Consider the following 21,005-nt stretch of genomic DNA (forward strand, 5'->3'; position numbering starts at 1 on the left):
CTATGCTGCACTGCTCAAAAATTCATGCACCTATTATGCTTAAATTAATACTCAATATTTACCTATTATGCTCGATTATGCTCAATGTTCATGCCTTAGTTCATATGCTTTGCTACTAGTTTAACACCGCCGGTATAGAAAGAAAAAAATGAGTGGCTGGAACACAAATAATAAATTCTTGCTGCATGCCTGCATGTAAGAGAAAAGATCGATATACTCTAATAGAACAGTCAGTTTTATGATTGTTCTATTAGAGTTACTGACTGCTCTATTAGAGTGTATATCGATCTTATTTTGCAATTGTCATTTATCCAGCAAGAATTTACACTATCGTACAAATATTTAACCTATTATGCTGGCATTATGCTCAATGCTTTTAGGTACCTATTATGCTCAAAATTATGCCAGCATAATCGGCGGGTCCCTAGTTGTCTTTATCTCCCTGAGGCATCAATTTGACTTTTGTTTGAAGTGAATAGCTCATTCCACTCCATCATTTTTATTTGCTATAAATTTTTGGAATTTATCTGCCCTTGGAGTGTAAATATAACCAATGGGGGTAAAGTCATAGAATTTCATGGCTGATATATTTTATTGGTAAAAACATTGGAATATCAATTGACTTAAAATTAAAATCAGGTTGTTTCTTTCAGCAGGATCATAATAACGATATAAATTAATGCCTCAGGAAGATAAAGATGAATATTCAATATGTAAAGGTCACCAAAGGTCAAATCTGTGATGGCGCTATATCAAAAAATTAGTGCCGTAAGGAGTGCAATTTTATGTGGTCAGGAAAGCTTCATAATTGTATCAAAAAATGCATGAAATGTGCACTATGCTGCTCTACTATAATGAAACTTTAAATTCTTAATTTTTTGTGCTCGTGTATAAGTAAAAATTAAGTGCCATATACAAAAATAGTGATGTCTAGCCAAACTGTTGATGTACTACTTCTAGTCAGGTACTCAATTAATACTGCCCCTCAATAAATGTAACCAGCTAAACAAAACCCACTTTCCTTGAATTTCTTTTAGTAACAAAGGAGTGGACTACCCAATTTTATTGGAATTACAGTGCTAGAGAGTTGGAAGGAAAAATATTTCAATTAAATGCCTGTAATTTCATTTATTTGCCATACAGCAACTAGCTATGTAGCAAATAAAGTAAATTAGACGTGTCATTGAACAATTAATGCACTTGAGCTCTGTCTTCCTCAGTGCATTCACAGCAAACGTATCAAGGTACAGCTAACACGTCCCTGTGTTTCTCCATGATTGTGCTGAATAAAGAGAAGACTTTTTATATTTCTATTGCATCATAAATAAGCACTCACAACTCAAGTGCCCATTAATGTACAGACAGATACTCTTACTTTTCATGAACAAGCAATACTATCACTGCATACTAAATTGTGTGTAAATATCTATGTAGCATGCATTTTTTACCCAGTGCATTTTAATACATCCATAACGTAATTCATTTTTTTAAGTGGTGGGTTTTTCTCAGCTGGTCACCAACAGGGAATTAATTAACTATGCACTATCATAATTTTTTTTATAATTTCATGTATGGTATGTTAAAGTTGTACCGCTTCTTAAAAACCAGGTGATTAATGTAAGAGGTTTTACTCTTATAATACCACTAGCTGTAGTACCTGCTCTATCGTGCAGGGCAGTATGTACAATGACATGGAAATTAAATGAAATTACAGTTGGTAATATACTATTATAGATACTTTATAAAAGACTAAGGAAACAATGTGGTGTAAGGATTGCATGAATGCAATAATTGTGGAGAAGTGCACTCTTATTGGAATATTTTGTGACTTAAGTTGCTCAAATTCTACCATCAACCAAACATACCATGAATTACTGTAATCTGCAGTACAACGATTCTGTTATGACAAAATATAACGGCTTTATAAAATATAACAGCATGGGCACAGAGTGGGGGCTAGCAAGAAATAATAATAAATGAAAACAAAAAAATTTGAGTCATCCAGCCCAAGACAGCTCATGGAAAAAACCTGCCAGCCTTTTCTTTTGTTTTGCTGCACAGGAAAAACCGAAAAATGCTCCACTCTGCTTTGTATGCATGTGTAGAAAGAGTTCAAATCATTGCTGCAAAGTCTATAAATAGCTCCCTTTTTCACAACGTGCCGCACGTTGTGAAGAACAGTCTGCCACGGGACCGTGTCATTTCACTGTGTAGCTGCAGTCATCCCTCCTCCGAGCAAACCATCCAGGATATGCATAAAGACAAAAGAATAGAAAAGATAAATAGTTTCACACATACATAAATATACAAAGCAACCATCTGATACATTTTTTTACCATAATACCTTCCTTACCACCATCCACAGGTGCTGATCCACAATATCACAAAGCAGCAGTAGCAGCAGACAAACCTAACTAAAGTGCATGTGTTTGCCTATCTAAAAACCTCACTATAGACTACATTACGTGTTTTGCAATCCCCTCTAACTAAAAGTGTCAATCTATCTGCTGAACCTACCCTAGATAGTGCCACATAAAGCATGCCGTGTGTGAAGCTTTCGTCCGTCAAATCTAATCCTACAGCCTTAAAAGTTTGGCCCTGGCTTTTGTTAATGGTCATGGCAAAGCAAAGTGCAATTGGAAATTGAAGCCGTCTAAATTCAAAAGGCAAAACCGAGTTACTCGGAATGAGAGGAATGCGTGGTATTATAATATCGTGTCCTGCATATCTACCGTGAGAAATCTTGGCCTCTACTGTGTTAGCTGACAGTTTAGTAACTACACACCTAGTGCCATTAGTAACCCTTGGAGGATCTAGAGAGCGTAGAATAATAATAGGAGCGCCTACTTTAAGTAAGAGAAGATGCTGAGGTAGTCCAGATACCTCTAAAGAGTTCAAGAATTCTGTTGGAAAGTGAACAGCCTGAGATTCATCAGGTATGGTGTCCAAGGACCTGTAGTCACAGCAGTCACCAGGTAACTGCTCCACCAGAGTCATGTTGATGGAATGAGTGGTCTTGTTAAGAGGAGCAAGAATGCAGCGTTCAGAAAGCCAAGCCAAGTCGCTAAAGTTAGAGAGCAAATCTGGATACACCCTGGAAACCAGTTCCTCCTTGCTATCCACAAAGGTTCCCATGGTGTCAGGTAGCTGGACAACATCAGGTAGAGTGTCAATAGGAAACTTCCCATCTCCAATGGCCAATAGTTCTTCAGCGAATTGTCCATCTGCCACATCCCCACACAGGTGCACTCTCATGTTAGTGTGTAGTTGTTTAACCACCACACTGTCCCACAGATGAGATCGCTTGAGGCAAGCATCAACAATGTTACCTCTAGTGCCACCTTGAATGACAGGTAGAATCTGCCTGAAGTCACCACACAGTAGCATGCACTTGCCTCCCATTGGATTATCATTCCCTGTCAGATCCCTCAGGGTACGGTCCAAAGCTTCAAAAGCACCTCTGTTGGTCATGGGGGCTTCGTCGACTACTATGGCTTTAGCCTCTATGATCGCCCTACATAGTGCAGTTCTTTTCTTGATGTTGCACATGGGGATGTCCGATGCATGCAAGTCCAAAGGGATCTTAAAGGTGCTATGCAAGGTACGTCCTCCAGTCAAGAGAGTAGCAGCTATTCCGCTAGAAGCAGTAGCTAATGATATGTCACCTACAGACCTAAGTTTAGCTAGAATAAGATTGATCAAGAAAGTTTTGCCAGTTCCACCAGGGGCATCCAAGAATAACATGCCTCCGTCGTCTCTATCTATCATGGAGCAAAAGGTGTCATAGACATCTTGCTGGTCAGCAGTAAGCAATGGAACATTACGATTTATGTATGCCTGTTGCTCTTCAGGATTATGGTCAATCTCCCTACGGTACACACGTGCAAACCTATCGCTATCCACTGCCTGAGGCTGGGGTAGCCCATACTCAGACAGTTCCCTACCTCCCATGGAAATAACTTTTTCCTGCAAGTCATTGAGAGCCACATTGAAGATGTCATCATTGAACTCCAAGTCATCATCCCTATGTTGAGTACGTTGCTGGTGCAAGAAGTCCTCTGCCATTGCTTCCTTGTGGTTCTCGTAAATCTCCAGAGGGTTGGATGGTTCACACCAATTAAGGATCACTGCAAACAGGGTGCGAAGACTTGCAGGTGAGTTGCTGACTGATGCCTCTTCCATAGCCAAGTGGTACTGATTATCATCCTCAAGAAGACCTAACCTCAAACATGCATCCCTAAAGGAACTACAGAGGTCACCTTCAACAGTTCTCAAGTCAGCAAAAGACTGGGGTCCCCTAACATGATGAAGCAGCAATCGAAGGTAGAAGCATTCTCCCTGATGTGGACTGATGGTGTAGACTCTGCCTATAACCTGAGCCTCCTTAACTCCAGGATGGTCAGCGACATCCTTTCCCTGTTTTCTCCTGTTCCAAGTCTTCCTGCTCCACGTGTAGTACTGAGGCACTTCTTCATACAACAGAGTCCTGGCGAAATCATCAGATTGACAGAGGACAAAGAACTCTGTCAACGTAGTCTTCGGAGGGTCACCAGAAGCCTGTTCTCTTGCAGTCTCCTCAGTGAAATACACTCGTTGGCCATTCTCCAAGTGAACAGCAAGCTGTTCAACAGGAGGGAACCTTTCATGTATGGGGAACTCCAGTATTCTCCAGGCAGCCTCGCTGCTGCTGATGTAGCGTGCGTTCTGGAAGTCTGAGATCTCATCCACCTGATCAGACCTCAGAGCAAAGGTTGCCTGATCACAACCCTTGTGTACGTATTTCAGTACATACTTGATGGATTTGATGGACACACAAAGCTCGACATTACAGTGACAGTTTAAAGAACGAAGCAGAAGTTTGTTGTAAGGCACAATCCACCTGTTGTCAATCTCTTGAGTAACGCGAGACCCGATCACTCTCATATTAATGGTAGCCACTTGTCCACCATCCTCAGGGTTCCTCCTCCTGTACAGTGGGTAACTGTCTGCACGTAGTTGGGTATCAGCCTTGAACTGCTTTGGGTAGCTCTTACTGCAGCGGCCATCTTCCATGCAGGGTGAGTCAGGGTTGATGCTCCCACAGGGCCCATGTACCATGTTGGAAATCACGATCTGATGCAGCTCAGGATCAACCATTGGATCAGGGATCTCAGCACAGATGACATCATCAATCTTATCTGGAGTGATCTTGTGCTCTGGAATAAGCCATTGCAGCAAATGGCAATGTGGCAAACCGTGCTTTTGCCATTCTGTTGAGTAGAGCCAAGCTCGTGGTTTCCCAAAAATCATCTCCTTTGTGAGCATCTCTAACAATTTCTTCACCTTAAGCCTAAACACACGGGCCACTAAGTCTGGACGGTCCAGAGGCTCTTGACCTGGTAGTAGATTGTTCCTAATCTCTGGCCAATTAGGATTGGTGGTCATGGTGATAAAGAGGTCGGGGTGGCCATACTTCCTAACGTAGGTCATTGCATCCTGTTGACGCTCATGCATGTAGCGTGGCCCACCAGTAAATGACGACGGTAGGATCACCCTACGACCAACATTCCTGGGGTCACCATCCCCATCTAACATTGCATCCCGCAAATCCTGGTAGCAATCAGCACGTAGTGCCTTTTGCTCACGCCTGAGAAACTGTAAGCGCTCAGTTTCAATCTTACAGTAGGCGTCAACCAGGAATCGCTGGAAAAGCCTTTTAGCCTTAAGCAATACAGGCACTTGCTGCCTGACCATGATGTGGTAGCGGTAATACACCATGGCTGTCAATTTCCTACCATTAGCCAATTTCAGGTTGATGTGCCATCCATCGGTGCCATAAGAAAAGAGTAAAGGATACTGTAAAGGATCATACCCCCTATGAAGTTCAGAAATGCGCTGCAAAGACCCATCCCTATAGTGCAAAACTATGTCCCTATTATTTACATTATCATTAGGCATTAGCACTCCTACCTCGTCACACATCGGGCTATTGTACCTCCTAGCATGCTCTCCTACAGGCCGTTTGTTCTCATTAATCACTACCCTAATATTTGCTGGTTCATCATGCTGCTCAAATATTTCTTTAGCTACCTTAATAAGCTGAACATAGTGATTATCGTCATGCAAAAGCTCAGTAATACCCCTAACTATGTCAAGCCTTAACCCATCAACTATCCCACATCTTGTAGCTACTTCAGTTTGCTGGTTGTCGATAAAATAAATTTGGGAAAATTTAGGAGACTCACCTGTTGATGGAACTAAACTACCTATACGATGATAGACTTGACCTTGTACTCTAAAAGAAGGATTGAAGCCAGCCATAGTTATCTCGTTACAGCCAAAGCTTGTCATTTGAAATGCACTATTATACTTACGTATGCTAGCTAGAAAATGTTTACCTGCTGTGTTTGTACCTTCATACAGGTGTCTCAAGAATGACTGGGGCTGTGGAAATGCCTCTAACTGGACATTACCCTTCAAGCAACAAAGGGATTCGGTCTCCTGGGGAAATTTTAATGCGCCGCAGTGTGTGCATTCTACACTAAGTGTGCCTACATCTGTAGTGTTGAAGAAGTTGTGTGGCTGATAGTTAAGCCCCCTAAAGCTTGGGTGTGCTTGCACGTACCTGTTGTCTGCGTGCTGTGTTAGCCTGCTGCTCCAGAGCTCTGTAGAGTGGATCAGCTCGAGCTTGTTGATGGGAAGCTGTATGTTGTTGTTGCTCCTCCCTCCTTGTTACTGGGTCTTCACGCGCAAGTCGACGGGCAGCTGTATCACGCTGCTGTTCTTCTTCTCTGGTGGCCGGGTCCGCACGCGCAAGTCGACGGGCAGCTGCATCGTGGATCCGTTCCTGTGATCTTCTTTCTTCGTCCTAGCGGGCCACACGATGGTCTTCTGCGTCACGTTGTCGTCGTCTCTGTTGTGAGTCCAGTTCACACCTAGCACTGGATGAGGTGGTAGCTCCAGTTGAAGCCTCCTGGCGGCGCAGTATTTGTCGTTCTGCTTCTTCCCGTCTCTTCTCTGGATCAAATCTTTGGTTCTGCTTGCGTCTCTTTGCTTGAAACGCACAAAAGGTAGACGATCGTTTTCGCTTAGGCGGCATGCTCCGGCATGCTTACACAGCACATCAAATGAATTTGAATTAGAAATATCACGTGTGTACAGTTGGCAAAAACACATGCGGTACAGTGCGAAAAAAGGTGTACTGAAAAGGTGCCCAAAACGAAAAAAAAAAGTTAACCAGCTGGACTCGAACCCACAACCTCGCGCACGTAAGGCAGGCACCTAAACCATTAACCTATCTACTTCACCACATTGTTACAGCAATATTTTAGTATTATAAAGACTTTTACAAATGGACTGAGATAGGTGTTTACTTGCGGTTTGCATGCGGTTTATAGAAAGAATTCAAGCGAGTTTTAGTCTACACACCTGCCTTCAACGGCCCCTAGACGACTAACGATAGCTCGCACGAACTTTTCGAAAGCGTCATTGTTGAGCTCAATAATCAGCGTTTCCGTGACGCCAAAGACGCTTCCAAACGCGCAGCGGTTCGAGAGTACGATGCGTGACATCAAATGGAATGCAGACAGACAGACAGACGGCGAAGATATGACATGCACACAGAAAAGTGCCCCAGATGATTGTTTCCGAGAAGGGCAACACCCACTTCAAGTAGACACTACAATAACAGCTTATAAGAAAGCTGACCTTCAATAGACCTTTCATTCATTCATAGAATGAAGTCTTGTTTTACTTTTACTTGTGTGGGTGTGTATGGACAGGTATGTAAATGCATGATTTTCCGAAATCATTTTGAGGAAAGCAGACATGCTGGCCAATTGTGGGCACATACATAGCTTAAATAGACCTCAAGGCTGTTCTGCTCTTCATTAATTTCAAGAACGGACACACCCATTTTAACCAAAGAGAACCCAGTAGCCTAGGGGACTAGCTATGCTAGAGCTTTTTTCAGTACTGATTGGTATAAATGTTCATAGAGCCCATAGGAAAGGCGTTCAGAGTGCACGTCTTTAGAAACCATAATTTCAAACCAGCATGAATAGCTAAGCTATCTCCTCCTTCTGTACTCCTTTGAGTCCCATTTCTTCTCCACTATGCCATGTAAGTATTAATTGGCATTAATGCATCACAGCTTCAGTGCTTTAATTTCAATAGTGTGATTGGTAGAGGCATTTCTTGTACTGCTCTGCATTTGTAAGGTATAGTTAAAGCACCGGCCTGTGTGCATAAATTTTTCATTACACTTGTTAAAATACATGTCAGCTAACATTTTGCATTTTGAGTGAACACTGCTAATTTCAGACCCCTGAAAAGAGTATGATGCACAGATTACAATCAAACAAACAAATTACAAATAGCTTAATCAATATTAATAATTGTTGCTAGACCAGCTAGTCTTTGCTTAAATTGATCAATGTCCTTATAGAGTCAATCACATGTTGGGGTAGAGAATTCCAGAGTTTGATAGTGGAGGGAAAGAAGGAATATAGATAAGAATCAATTCTTGTCATTGGTTGCATAAATCTCTTGCTATGGCCTCTTGTATCATGTAACATTGGTACAGATGTAGGTAAGAATTTGCTGAGATGTCAATGAGGTGATTACTGAGTGATCTTAAACATCATAATAGCTTTCTGTTCTTCTCTACATTCACCAAGGGTCGGCCACTTAAGGTTTGTTAGCATTTGTGTAACACTGGAATAATGGGAAAAGTTATTGATCACAAATCTTGCTGCTTGCCTCTGACTTCTTTCTATCATATTGACATCCTTTTGTGTGTGTGTAGTGACCAAATAATGGCTGCATAATCTAATATAGGCTTTACCATCGCTTTGTATTTTAATTTCAAGTGGGCAGTTATGCAAATTTCATTGCAGAAATCCTTTAGTTCTGTTAGCCTTATTGGTAATTTGCTTTATATGTTCAGACCAAGTAAGATTGTGACTAATTGTTACACCTAAGCACTTAGCATGGGCAACTTCCTTAATTTCTTTGTTTTGAATTTTCTATTGGTTTAGAATTGGATGCTTTTTGTTGGTTATTCTGAGAAACTCACACTTTTGAGGGTTAAATACCATTTTCCATTCATCAGCCCACTTTCCGAGAGAATCCATATCTCTCTGTAACTATTGGCAGTCCTGCTTTGAATGAATAGTAGCATAAAGTAACACATCATCAGCATACAGTTTGATTTTGGATAATATCCCATTTGGCAAATCATTAATAAAGTACAGGAATTAAAGCAGCAACAACAGCAGTGGCAGCAACAGCATCAATACATATTGCACAGTCATTGCACCAGTATCACTGTCACTAGGGCAAGTACTGGTTCACCCTCTGCCTTTTTAATACACCCCCTACTTATGCCAAAATAGATTTTTTCTGCTAAACAAGCATACTCAAACAAGCTCTCAAAGTTATGCACACAACATCTACAGCAACGACGGGGGGGTGTTAGCAGAGTATTCGCTGTTGACATGCAGTATCTCCATTCCCTGATAGAGGGAATGTGATAGTACAAGGCCTCAATAGGATGACAGCTGATTAGGTTCATGTAATGCACAGCTCAACACATGGTTTGGCTTAAGATAATAGCAAGAGTCTGGGAGGGGACTATTGCTAGCCTTACCCCAGACATCTCACTATCCCAAGTATCTGTCAAAAGGAAAAAAAATAATCCAATATTAATACCTTACATTTTTCCCGCCACACTACAATAAAAAAGTAATACAAAACAAAATATCCCATGGCTGTCGAGGCCTTGTGCACTTACCAAACCCCTCCACAATCATTTGACTGTGTGAGGTCTACAACAGTAACAACCATGTGAAGGATAAACAAGTGGCCAGCCGGAACTAGCAGTGAAGTGGATACGGAGCTGCACACTGTTACAGTTGAGTAAGGTGAATGAACAACATTGATTGCCCATATAATCTTGTGAACTGAAGGGGAAAGAAAATTGGTGAGCATTTTAGTGGAACATGCAAGAATGATCTGTCAACAGTAGTTTCAGGCATTGTAGCAGCACAATTAATACTTCCAACATTAGAATTGACCCGGAACTGAATGGAGGAGATTTGCCACCAACTGGTTTCTAGATACTATAATGACAAAGATGGTCTGGAGGCCATGAAAATGGTTTGCTCTACAATGACATGCTCGTGTCTTATATAGCTATACCATATAGCCTAAATATATTTATCCTAGCAAAAGTTTTATCCTTGAAAATTAATATTTAGACCTCAATATACTAATAGTTTTTGGGATTGCTTGCAAAAATCTATGAAAAATTTAACATTGCTGGCTCAACCTCAAAGATTTTGCTCCTTGACACGCTATACAGTAGCAGCTAGGTCTTGATTGCTCTGGCTTCTGCTGTATTTCAGACATGGAGATTCAGCTGCTGTGGGTGCATGCCAATATATGCCAGCTTTAAGTGGTGGTCAAACTTTTAGACTATATCTATAACTAAATTGAATTGATTATACTGGCAATAAATTATAATAATGATAGTGTACTCTGTATAGGGCCCCACATGTAAAGCAAGTTTTAAAGGTAACTGTTTAACATTTCTATACCTGCCGACATTGACATTATAGCTAATATAAGGAATTTTTCTTAGGAAAAGTCAGTTGGTATAGTTATACAAGTCAGTATATATTATTCAGTTATACCATGAAAAGATTTTGGCCCAGCTCTTGTGAATTTCTACAGTGGAACCTCTCCATATTACGGACATTTTGGGACCCAGAAATTTTAGCCACTTTTTGCTGTAATATAGAGGTTTTCCTCTTTCAGAGGTAAAAAATGCATTAACCTTGCAGATCTGAAAATTATGGAGGTTTTTTCCATGCATTGTGTCCTTAAGTCGGGGAGTTTGTTAAGAGAGGTTCCACTGTAGATCCATTATTACTTCTAATGGCAACCTATTATACAAACATGGCAAGGAAAAAAGTCAAACATGACATAACATACAAAACCAATACAACATAGCTAGGTAATTAAGCATTAACAAGAACAATATAGGACTACAACTATAACTTGGTGGATCTATCACTACTTTCACCAGACTACAACAGCAAAGAACCTAGCTATGGCATTAAACAATGGTACACAAACTGACTTATTACTATTGGATTTCTCCAAAGCATTTAATTAGGTTTCTCATCAAAGACATTGTACAAACTCTCACATTATGGCATCAGTGGACCTTTGTTTAACTAGATTAAGGACTATCTATCTAATAGACAACAGAAAGTTACTTTGGATGGTGCTTCTAGCAGATCCTCACAAGTCATGTCAGGAGTACCTGTCTTAGGGCCCTTACTATTTTTGCTTTACATAAATGACTTACTGACAGAAATATCCTCTATCATTCAGCTATATATATATGTATATATATATATATATATATATATATATATATATATATATATATATATATGCCAATGATGTTATTATTTACAGACCTATTGTTTCTACTGAAGATGTGCTTCTGCTTCAACAAGATCTAGAGATATTGGCACAATGGGCCAAGGACTGGTTAATGACTTTTAATCTATCAAAATGCGAGCATCTACTCATAACAAACAAACGTTCATCTATATCTTATACATAAATGGCTATATCATTAACAAGGTTATATAGCTCCAGCAAGGAGTCACTATTACTAATAACCTAAGTTAGAGTAAACAAATCAATAATGTTGTGAACAAAGCAAACTCAGTCAGCAGGGGCGGATCCAGGGGTACTTAGCATTTGTTAGGTCAATAGTAGAACATGCATCTGTAATTTTATCCCCCTATATATACCAATTGTGACAAAACTGCTTTGGAAAAGGTACAGTGTAAAGCTGCCTGATTCGTGTGTAATGATTTTTCAAGTTATTCAAGTGTCCCATCAATGCTTTCTGAACTAAAGTAGAATTCATTGGAAGACAGACAGATTCAATCAAGACTTATTATGTTTTATAAAATTCTAAATGAGATAGTTGAAGTTGACTTTAGTCACTATCTACACCCATCTCGAACAAAAACTCGAGGTCACCAGCAAAACTTTAGACAACTTCAAGCAAGCCGGGATAAACTCTTATCATCATTCATTTTTGCCAGCCACCATATGTGAATGGAACTCTTTGCCAAGAGATGTATAGTTGATTCTTCTAGCTATAGTGTAGATGAGTTTATGAACAAATTGTACATGCACACATACACTCATGTTAGAGTTTTGTGCATCACTAATAAATAAATATTAAATAAACATGATTGGAACCCTAAACCATAGATAGTATAATAACCAAATCACGATTATAATGGCAAGTTATATAGTGCCGGCAGTCACGTACATTAAAAAAAAAAACTTAGACAAAAAAACCTAAGAAAGCGAAAAAAAAAAGTCTCAGCAGGGGCTCGAACCCGGGCATCCGTACTCATGTTGTGTCCCTCATGCGTATTTTGCCCATACGCGTATATCCCATACGCGTATGGGATATCCCATACGCGTATACTCGTACGGGGTGCCTGTACGCGTATGGGACGATGTTTTGAAATAGGTTCCATCTTACTATGCACGCCTAGATCTTGTCCAAATAGCTTTGTTGCACTACAAAATCACTGTTATCTAGCTGTAACTGAATGAATTGGCTAGACGATAAATGATTTTAGAGGCGCTTAATTCGCTATCGACAGCTTCAATGGGTTGACATGGCGTGGAGAGAAAAATGACTTTTATAGTTTTACTGGAACTTGCATGAAGGTGTAGTACACAGTCTATTGTATGTGAATAAAACAGTAAAGCTAGCTATAGCATGATATCAAGTTTAATATAATATTTATTCTTAATGCAAAACTAACTTATAGATAAAGCAGCTGGTATCCTGAATCCTGATTTGAACTATCAGCACTTAGAAGAGTTAAAATTGCAAAGGTGCAACAAATGCAGGAGTGTATAGCTAATGTATATAGCTAGCTATTCTGGAACATGTGGGGGACACCCCGAAAGGTGTACTGGGAACATCCTTTTTAACAGTGTGGGTCATAAACAACATTATAACTAGAGAAAATTACTTCATTGCATGGGGCAATTAAGTAATATGTAGCATCACCGATAGCAACTGCTGAGCAACAATACCTCAAGGAGCCATCCAAGCAGGAAGTGAAGTGGCTATCCAGTCAACAATCGAACATGCTCCTAGCAACCACTCACCCATGTGGCCTTTGCCACACATGCATAGGGCCGGGGCTGATCCAGGGAGTGGATGGGGTGGCTAGGCACCCACCTTGCTTGGCCTGTGAATTGCATATAGGCATGCCTTTACTTCCTGCCAAAAAATAATAAAATACTGTGGCTATGCATTTACATACTAGTTTCATACCATTGACAGCATGTAGAGGAGAAGTGAGTCTATATAGCATAGGCAGTTGGTAGTAAGAATAGTTAAACAAATCCTAGACTTAAAAGATTTTCTTCTATAGTTTTAATCTCAGGAAGGTAGATATTCAAAAATTGGGAAGAATGCCCTTTTATTCCTAGCAGGGCATGCTGTGCAGTATGCTAGCCTACAGTGTACTAAGAGTACACTGTGACTCATCATGTGTTTATCTAGACTGTAAGTCGTACACCAGCCATGGATATGGTCAGTAGCTATCACCACCCTCATTATCTGATACATTGATCATGCTCGAGTCCTACTAAAACTCACTTTCATTTTGTCCATGTATATATTATGTATAGAAGAAGAAACCATCATTAATAATTGTTGAGAAAACACGAATGACTGATTACAAACAAATTATATTATATTGTGTACAAGAGAATGTGTCCTCGGACAACATGTGACCACATGTCTGACCAACAGTGGACAGCAGTGGGCATGGCAAGGAAAAAATTAAATTACAAAACTAAAGTTACAGGTTATATTATATACAGAATTAAAAGCAGTCTGGGTTGATTATATATTTTATGTAGATCAGTTCTACACTTCTATTCTCTCAGCTTGAACTTGGACCAGCCACCTCCCTTCATAATATTATGAACTCTTGATAATATATATTTCTGTATCAGTGCCTGATACATGCTCTCTCTATAATTTTAACACCTCTCTTTTGATCTCTTTGCTGCTCGCTTTACTGAGCTTATTTGCCGCCACAAGTGCTGATGCATGCATGCAATCCTATAGTGTTTGCTAGCAGTATAGTTTATGACCTGAGAGTATCACCTGAGAGTATCGAGTCCCGCTTGAATGCCGTGATGGATGATAAAATTTCCGTGGAAAGGGTTCGGAGAGAATTTAACGAGTTCCTAGCTAGCCAGGCCGCGAAACGTTCTAATTCTTTGTTTAACCGTGAGAAATTCGATTTAATCAAGGCCACCTTGCTTGAAGGTATAGCTAAGCGGCTGTGTAGTATAGGCTGTAGTTCAATGTTCCTCTTTCGTTCGTACATTAGACCACTCTGGTCACGGAGCTGAAGATGGCTCGGCGGAAGATGGTGGTGATTCCAAGGACGATTACGAAATTAAACCAAGATTTAGGCAGTACGTCAAGGAGAAGCAGTTTGAACTGAAAGATTTTCCGCAGATTGGATTAAATAATGCTGTGATCGTTCCTACAAAGAGCAAGAGCATGGTGAGTTTAACGCGGCCGCGCGCTCCTTCAACACCGCGCATGTCGGTGGCATTAACTATGGAGTATGCATGGGTACTTGACAGTCTGTCTCAATATTATACCCTGTTGCAATTGGAGAAATAAGTTTTTAACGCAAAATATATCAGACCCTTTCAATGTGTGAGTGGCTAAATCTCTTTAATATATATTATGTAGCTGCCTATAAAATTTGGAGATATATAGCTATAGCTATTTTCACATGTATGCATGTCTCATTAATATATATAGGTTCCGACCAATTCTCTGTTTGAAGGCTATAGAAGAGTAGTAACAACAGATGACATATTTGATATCATCCAGTCTGTTCATGAGAAAGGCACGGCACACTCGGGTGTTAGGAAGACTTATTCAGTGGTATGCATAATAGTATAATATAATTATATGAGTGTTATTAATAAATCAGCTAGCATTAATGCATTAACTATGTACACTCCCTAGCTGCTATTGTCATTATTGCATTATTAAAAATGCACATTTTCACTGTATGTGTAAGCGGTATAAGCACTGCCACACAATAATTTTCATTCTTTCGCCTGAAGATTTCGTCAAACTACGAAGGGATAACACGAACTTGTGTAGAGGAATATTGCAGACTGTGCCTCACTTGCTCTTGTAAGAAGCCTCAATTAACAAAAGCTCCTTTGAAACCCATCATTTCAAAGAGATTCCATGTTCGTGGACAGGTAAATAATATTGCTTTTATATTCCATTTATGCAGGAATAACATAATAAGTGTATTATATATATATACTTCATATTGTAGATTGATTTGATTGACATGTCAAGCATTCCAGACAGCAACAACAGATGGATTGGTCATTACAAAGATCACTTTAGCAAGTTTTCCATTCTATGGGCACAATCTAGGAAGTGTGCTGCAGAAACTGTTTTGTGCTTGCAACGATATGTTTTCGCATACCTTGGGGTACCTAAGATACTCCAATCTGATCATGGTCGAGAATTCAACAATGAGGTTGGAAAGACAACTGTCTAGGTGCATGCTGTATTTTATGCATTCCTTTATAGCTTTTTGAGACGATTGTTCATGAGTGGAGTCAAGAGACAATTTTAATTCGAGGTAGACCAAGGCACCCCCAATCAAATGGGTGTGTTGAAAAAGCTAACGGAGTGGTGAAACACATGCTCACTTCACTCATGGCTGACATGAAGACAACAGAATGGGTTCAGTTTCTTCCCAGAGTTCAATGTAAGTTTTATTTAAAACAGGTGCTATTGATGCCAATTATTGTATATAATTTTGTTTTTCCAGTTACAATCAATAAGCAACCACATGCGACCATTAAAACATCACCATACCAAGTGGTGTTTGGTCTAGATCCATCTTCTGAACCCGTGAAAGGAATGTGTTTGGCAGAAGAAGAGACCATTATTATGGATCCTCCCACAGAAACTGATGATTTGACAGAGCTAGGTAACACAGATTCTTACTCTGATCCGGTGACCAAGACTACGCAACCTGAAGTGGCCAAGGCCAGAACCTGTGTTGGTGACACAGAGTTCAGACAGCAGACACCTATCATTCCAGCAGGTATAAGGGGAATGATTTAAAATTGCCATTGCAGCTGCTTTGTTTGTTATTAATGCAGAAAATGAAGACAGGCACCATGAAGTTAGACAGTTTGCAAAGAAAAACATTGCAAATTCAGCTGCTAAAATGAAGAAACTTTATGATAACAGCAAAAGAATCAAGGCTGTAAAATTTAAAATTGGGGATGGTGTGACTGTAAGGATTCCACAACATGACAGAGGTGTAGGTGATTTGAGAAGAATACCAGGAGTTGTGGTTGCAAAACAACATGGGTCTTACAAAATAAGAACCGAGTATGGACTTTTGAAAGGAAGATGTCGAACTGACCAGCTTCAGAAGTGCTTTCATGCAACAGTACAAACCACTGGGTGGGAAGATGATCCCACAATAGCACTGCGATCGGCTGCAAAAAAATTCAATCGAAGGAAAACTGATGTTTCACACTGCAATTACAAATCTGGTTGTGTAAATGGCAAATGTGTATGTTTCAAAAGCAAAGTAAAATGCACAACATATTGCCACAAAGGGACAAGATGCAAGAATTCAGTCATCGGTATGAATAGTAGTTATTTTTGTGTAGTATAATATAATTATATTCCACTTTGACAGCAGATGATTCTAGCATTGATGATAGTTGCCCATTGAACACTGAGACCGGTGAACAAGCTAATGAGAATCGTACAGGAAGCACCTCAGTGAAGACAAAACAAATTGGCAGTGATAGCTTTCCAGTGAAGAGGGAACAGGTTGACCTAGAGCCATCATACAGCAATGCTCGGGATGGATGTGAGCACATATGCATACAATAACTATCATGCCAGACATGATATTACAGCTACATATAGTTACAATAGAACCTGTCTCTAAAAATAACTTTGTAATAAGGACAAAAAAATATTAGCCCCATGAGTTCTGGTCCACATAAAAATTAATATGTGACCCAGTCTGACAAAATCAGTGTATATCCCGAAAATACACATGTTTACTGAATCTTGTCTATCTCCATCACTGTATTTGACCCTAGAATAATTCTGTAAACTTCATTAAAATTGTAAGCAATTTTTACATAAGTGGTTAAACGTTTATGTGGATGCTAGCTATAATCATGGACAAAGTAATGTAGCTTCAAGCATTTAAAAGTAGGTCAAATTTTGACAGGCTATAAGAGACTGATTTTGTCAGCCCAGGTCACATATTGGTCAAACTCTTGGTTCCAAATGGTAGAGGGTACACTGCATGTACTATGTTGAAGTGAGATGCATTGAAACATCTGCATGGACATGCACACAAAATATCTTTAATGCTCCCCATACATAGCATATTTGTCATGGATATGTCTAAGTAAATGTACATGCACGGGTAGATCATCGGTATAAGATGAATTGGTACAACAGGTAGTTCTGGGGTCCAGGGAGTAGAAGAAGAAGAAGCCAGTAGTATGTCAGTAGAAGAAACCAGCCCTAAGCTTGAAGGTAAGAAATAAATTCAATCATGTAGGTGTGTGTTAATCTGCATGGATTATACATTTTAGGGGGTCATGAAATTTTCAGCAATGAAGATATTCCACCAGGGAACAGCTTTCAGTTTGACAAAATCGTGAAACTTAGCAAGAAGATGAAAACTATTATACAGAACCATCCATCGTTTTTGTTTAAGCCATGTGGGCCTGCCCATGAATACATATCTAACAGTCTCAAAACCAACTTACCAGCTGCATTTCTGCACAGCTATGTTGTGGATAACTATGAAGACCAGAAATGTTTGAAGGATCTTTGCTATGCTCACAAGGAACCAGTTCCAATCACAATTGTGCAAAAGTTTACCAACAAAATGTATGATTTGAAGGATGATGTAGAGACAAACAAACAAACAGTCGACTTATTGAATCAAGAAGAGCCTACAATGGCTAATGTACTTATTGACTATTTCCACTTGCACAAATCCCGTAAGGATATTTTGTAGGCTGTAACTACTTTTCTCTATCTACACTTTTCATTCATTCATTTTCATCTTTATTTTGCAGGAGGGGTAGTTCATCAGTATTGTCCTAATTCATCAGATGAAGAAGTTGATGAAAATGATTATCAAACCGAAGGTTTTGTGCCCGGTATATCATCTGTCTGCATAATATTGCTATCATGCAGGCCGATTAATGAGAATTAATCAGAAACAAAACCCAGATGCTTTTTGAAGCGAAGTTTGGTAGTTACAAAGTTTACGACGAGGGAATTCTGTCACTGATCGACACCAATGGATGGGTTACTGATGAAGTACGTGCTTTTAAACTTTATGCAAGCAAGCATATATGTATATATGTTGTATATAGGTGATAGCATCTTATCTACTATACATGATCCGTGCCAACAAAAAGGTTAGAGATAATACATAGAAAAGTCTAGTGCATATGAATGTATGCATTATGTGCATGCTCACTTCCAAACACAGGTAGGCATGAGGCTATTATGCTCCAATAATTGAGCATTATGCTTTTGAGCAGTGCTAAAAAAATCACCTATTATGCTTTTGAGAATTGCCCATTATTCCCAAAATTATGCCACCACAATCGGCTAATAATGCCAGTTTATTGCTGTATCAGGCCATTTTCATTGATGTTTAAGCTTCAAATAGTCTTGAATTCTTTAGCTGGTTGCTGTATTAGAGTATTTCGTTTCAATGTGACTGCTTTATTAGAGTAAACAATATTCAGTGACTGTTCTATTAGAGTTTCTGACTGCTCTATTAGAGTATCTCGATCTTTTTAAACGGAATTTTGTAATCTGCAGATTTTCCTACTGTTAAAGTTTTATAATCACCTCAAAATGCTTGCATAATTCCTGATTCCCACACATACCTATTATGCTCGAAATTATGCCGGCATAATCGTCGCATCCCTAAACACAGGAAGAAGAAATATTTATCATGGACGTGTCTGCAGTGAATGACATTTGTAATGGGACGTATATCCTTAAGAAGAAAGTTTTAAGCAATGTATGAGTTGGTACTTTACGAGGACTTACAGACACCTGTATACATATATTTCTGCAGGTTGATTTGTCTCATTACAATGCCCTCATTGGACCTTACTGCTACCAGAAGATGCACTGGATATTGGTGGTCAGACATATTTGTACATTTATATCTTTATAGCTACTATTTCTTTAGATCGTCGAACCAAAGAATGGAAAGGTTCTCTACATTGACCCAAAGAAGTATGAAGAAAGAGATCATAGACTAATACAAAGGATAAGAAAAAACTGGAAGTTAGTACAGTTAATATTTTGCACACATAGTTAGTTAAGTATGTATACACATTAATTTGCATATCAACAGGAACACATTCTTTGAACTCCCTGGCTATTTGCATATAATCCCTGGCTATTTGCATATAATTCTCTTGCAGCGCTTACAGCACCTATCAATATTGTGGTGGATATTGGCCAAAGAAGTATGTATGGGAAGTCGTCACGCCTCCACACAGTATACAGGAAGACAATTCGTCTTGTGGAGTTTATGTTATGAAGGTATGGCCTTAAGTATATTCTGCAACACAACATAAAGAATTTCTAAAATAGTTTGCTGAACAATATTTAAGACATTTACCAATGAACATCCATGCTGGAACAGTTCACGATTTAAGAATAGAGATGGCAAAAGAAATACTTAACAATTCAGGTAAACAAGCAGTTGTAAGGTACTTATGAGTGTTGTTAGCAATCTATTTGTTTGCAGAACCCATAGAAGAGCATTGCAGGACCTGCTCATTCACTGCTACTAAAGCACAGGATTGGGTAAGTGTTGTTTGCTCTTTGTTTCATTGACTATCAGCTGAATATATACGTAGATTGGCTGTGGAACATGTGAATCGTGGTACCACCTGAATTGTGTCAACAGGCACATTAGCATTAAGTTGAATCCAGAGGATATACCTATAGTTAACTTTATTGGACCATGCTGTTCTACTGGTGCAACCTATGTAATTGACTTTATGTAATCATGGTTAAATATTAATGTATGGCATATTATAATTTATAAAATTTTGTTTGGCCCCCAGCGAACATGCATGGTGTAGAGCTAGCACTGCTACTGCTTAGTGCAGAGTAGATATTATGATTATGTGATCCTATGTCAGAAAATCAGTCGATTTTTAGTAGTTTTATATACCGTTAAGTGGATGTGTAAACTTCAGTCTCTTGGACTGAACTCTGTGTTAGTGCATGGGTATTATGTTAGCTGTACTGTTTGCTTTTGTTTGTAAAGCTTTACAGTGACCAGCTGCACTGAAGGTCTGACAGCACTATTATGTTATAAGTATGTAGTCTTAGTCCATGTCTAATTTATATGCATTAATTTATGACCTGGCTTGTTATAGCTAATAATAATTATATTGATTCATGGAATTGTAGTTTTCAATCGATTTTAATGATTTACCCGGTACTGCATGTTGTGCTATATATGCACAAAGTGCATGCATGTAGCTATTTATACTAACTTACCATAGTTCTGCTTACACAATAATTCACATTAATTTCTACCCAGCATGCATTTGACCACTGGTATATGTCCAGTCACATAATAGAATAGCTAGATATTTATGGTGTGCTATATAAATAATTTGCTATTTATCTATTATACTGGACAGGCAGACTGACATGCCCATCGCTACTCCATTAAGAACAATTAGTAATTATAGATTATAGAATTAATACTCAAATTGAGTTTGTACATTGCAAATAAATAAATAAGTAAATATTTTACTGGACAGGCAGAATGATGCCTGATTTGTTCAAGGGACTC

General features: G+C 39.1%; 2 protein-coding genes and 1 long non-coding RNA gene across 6 annotated transcripts; 1 reads left to right on the forward strand and 2 right to left on the reverse strand.

The window, feature by feature from the left end:
* Nucleotides 1-1,871: 1,871 nt before the first annotated feature.
* On the reverse strand, nt 1,872-6,587 carry LOC136255346 (uncharacterized). Of its 2 annotated transcripts, XM_066048088.1 has the most exons (2): nt 3,240-6,587; nt 1,872-3,188 (listed from the first exon to the last, which is right to left on the reverse strand). In XM_066048088.1, the coding sequence occupies exons 1-2, from the start codon at nt 6,328-6,330 to the stop codon at nt 2,434-2,436; spliced, it is 3,846 nt and encodes a 1,281-aa protein (XP_065904160.1). In that variant the 5' UTR covers nt 6,331-6,587; the 3' UTR covers nt 1,872-2,433. The 2 variants fall into 2 exon arrangements, with proteins under 2 accessions (XP_065904160.1, XP_065904159.1); XM_066048087.1 differs by having other exon boundaries at nt 1,872-6,587.
* On the reverse strand, nt 1,872-7,194 carry LOC136255405 (uncharacterized). Its single transcript, XR_010700887.1, has 2 exons — nt 6,605-7,194; nt 1,872-2,410 (listed from the first exon to the last, which is right to left on the reverse strand). It is a non-coding gene; the product is annotated as an uncharacterized lncRNA (long non-coding RNA).
* An 11,184-nt stretch (nt 7,195-18,378) lies between these two features.
* LOC136255378 (uncharacterized) lies at nt 18,379-20,232 on the forward strand. Of its 3 annotated transcripts, none has more exons than XM_066048135.1 (9): nt 18,379-18,481; nt 18,538-18,582; nt 19,113-19,199; nt 19,257-19,325; nt 19,374-19,471; nt 19,612-19,732; nt 19,784-19,883; nt 19,941-19,999; nt 20,053-20,232. In XM_066048135.1, the coding sequence occupies exons 1-9, from the start codon at nt 18,392-18,394 to the stop codon at nt 20,200-20,202; spliced, it is 819 nt and encodes a 272-aa protein (XP_065904207.1). In that variant the 5' UTR covers nt 18,379-18,391; the 3' UTR covers nt 20,203-20,232. The 3 variants fall into 3 exon arrangements, with proteins under 3 accessions (XP_065904207.1, XP_065904210.1, XP_065904209.1); XM_066048138.1 differs by having other exon boundaries at nt 18,417-18,481; nt 18,538-18,604; XM_066048137.1 differs by lacking the exon at nt 18,379-18,481 and having other exon boundaries at nt 18,561-18,656.
* The last annotated feature ends 773 nt before the right edge of the window (nt 20,233-21,005 follow it).

The sequence above is a fragment of the Dysidea avara genome, chromosome 5 (genome assembly GCF_963678975.1).
Source record: "Dysidea avara chromosome 5, odDysAvar1.4, whole genome shotgun sequence".
Lineage (NCBI taxonomy): Eukaryota > Metazoa > Porifera > Demospongiae > Dictyoceratida > Dysideidae > Dysidea > Dysidea avara.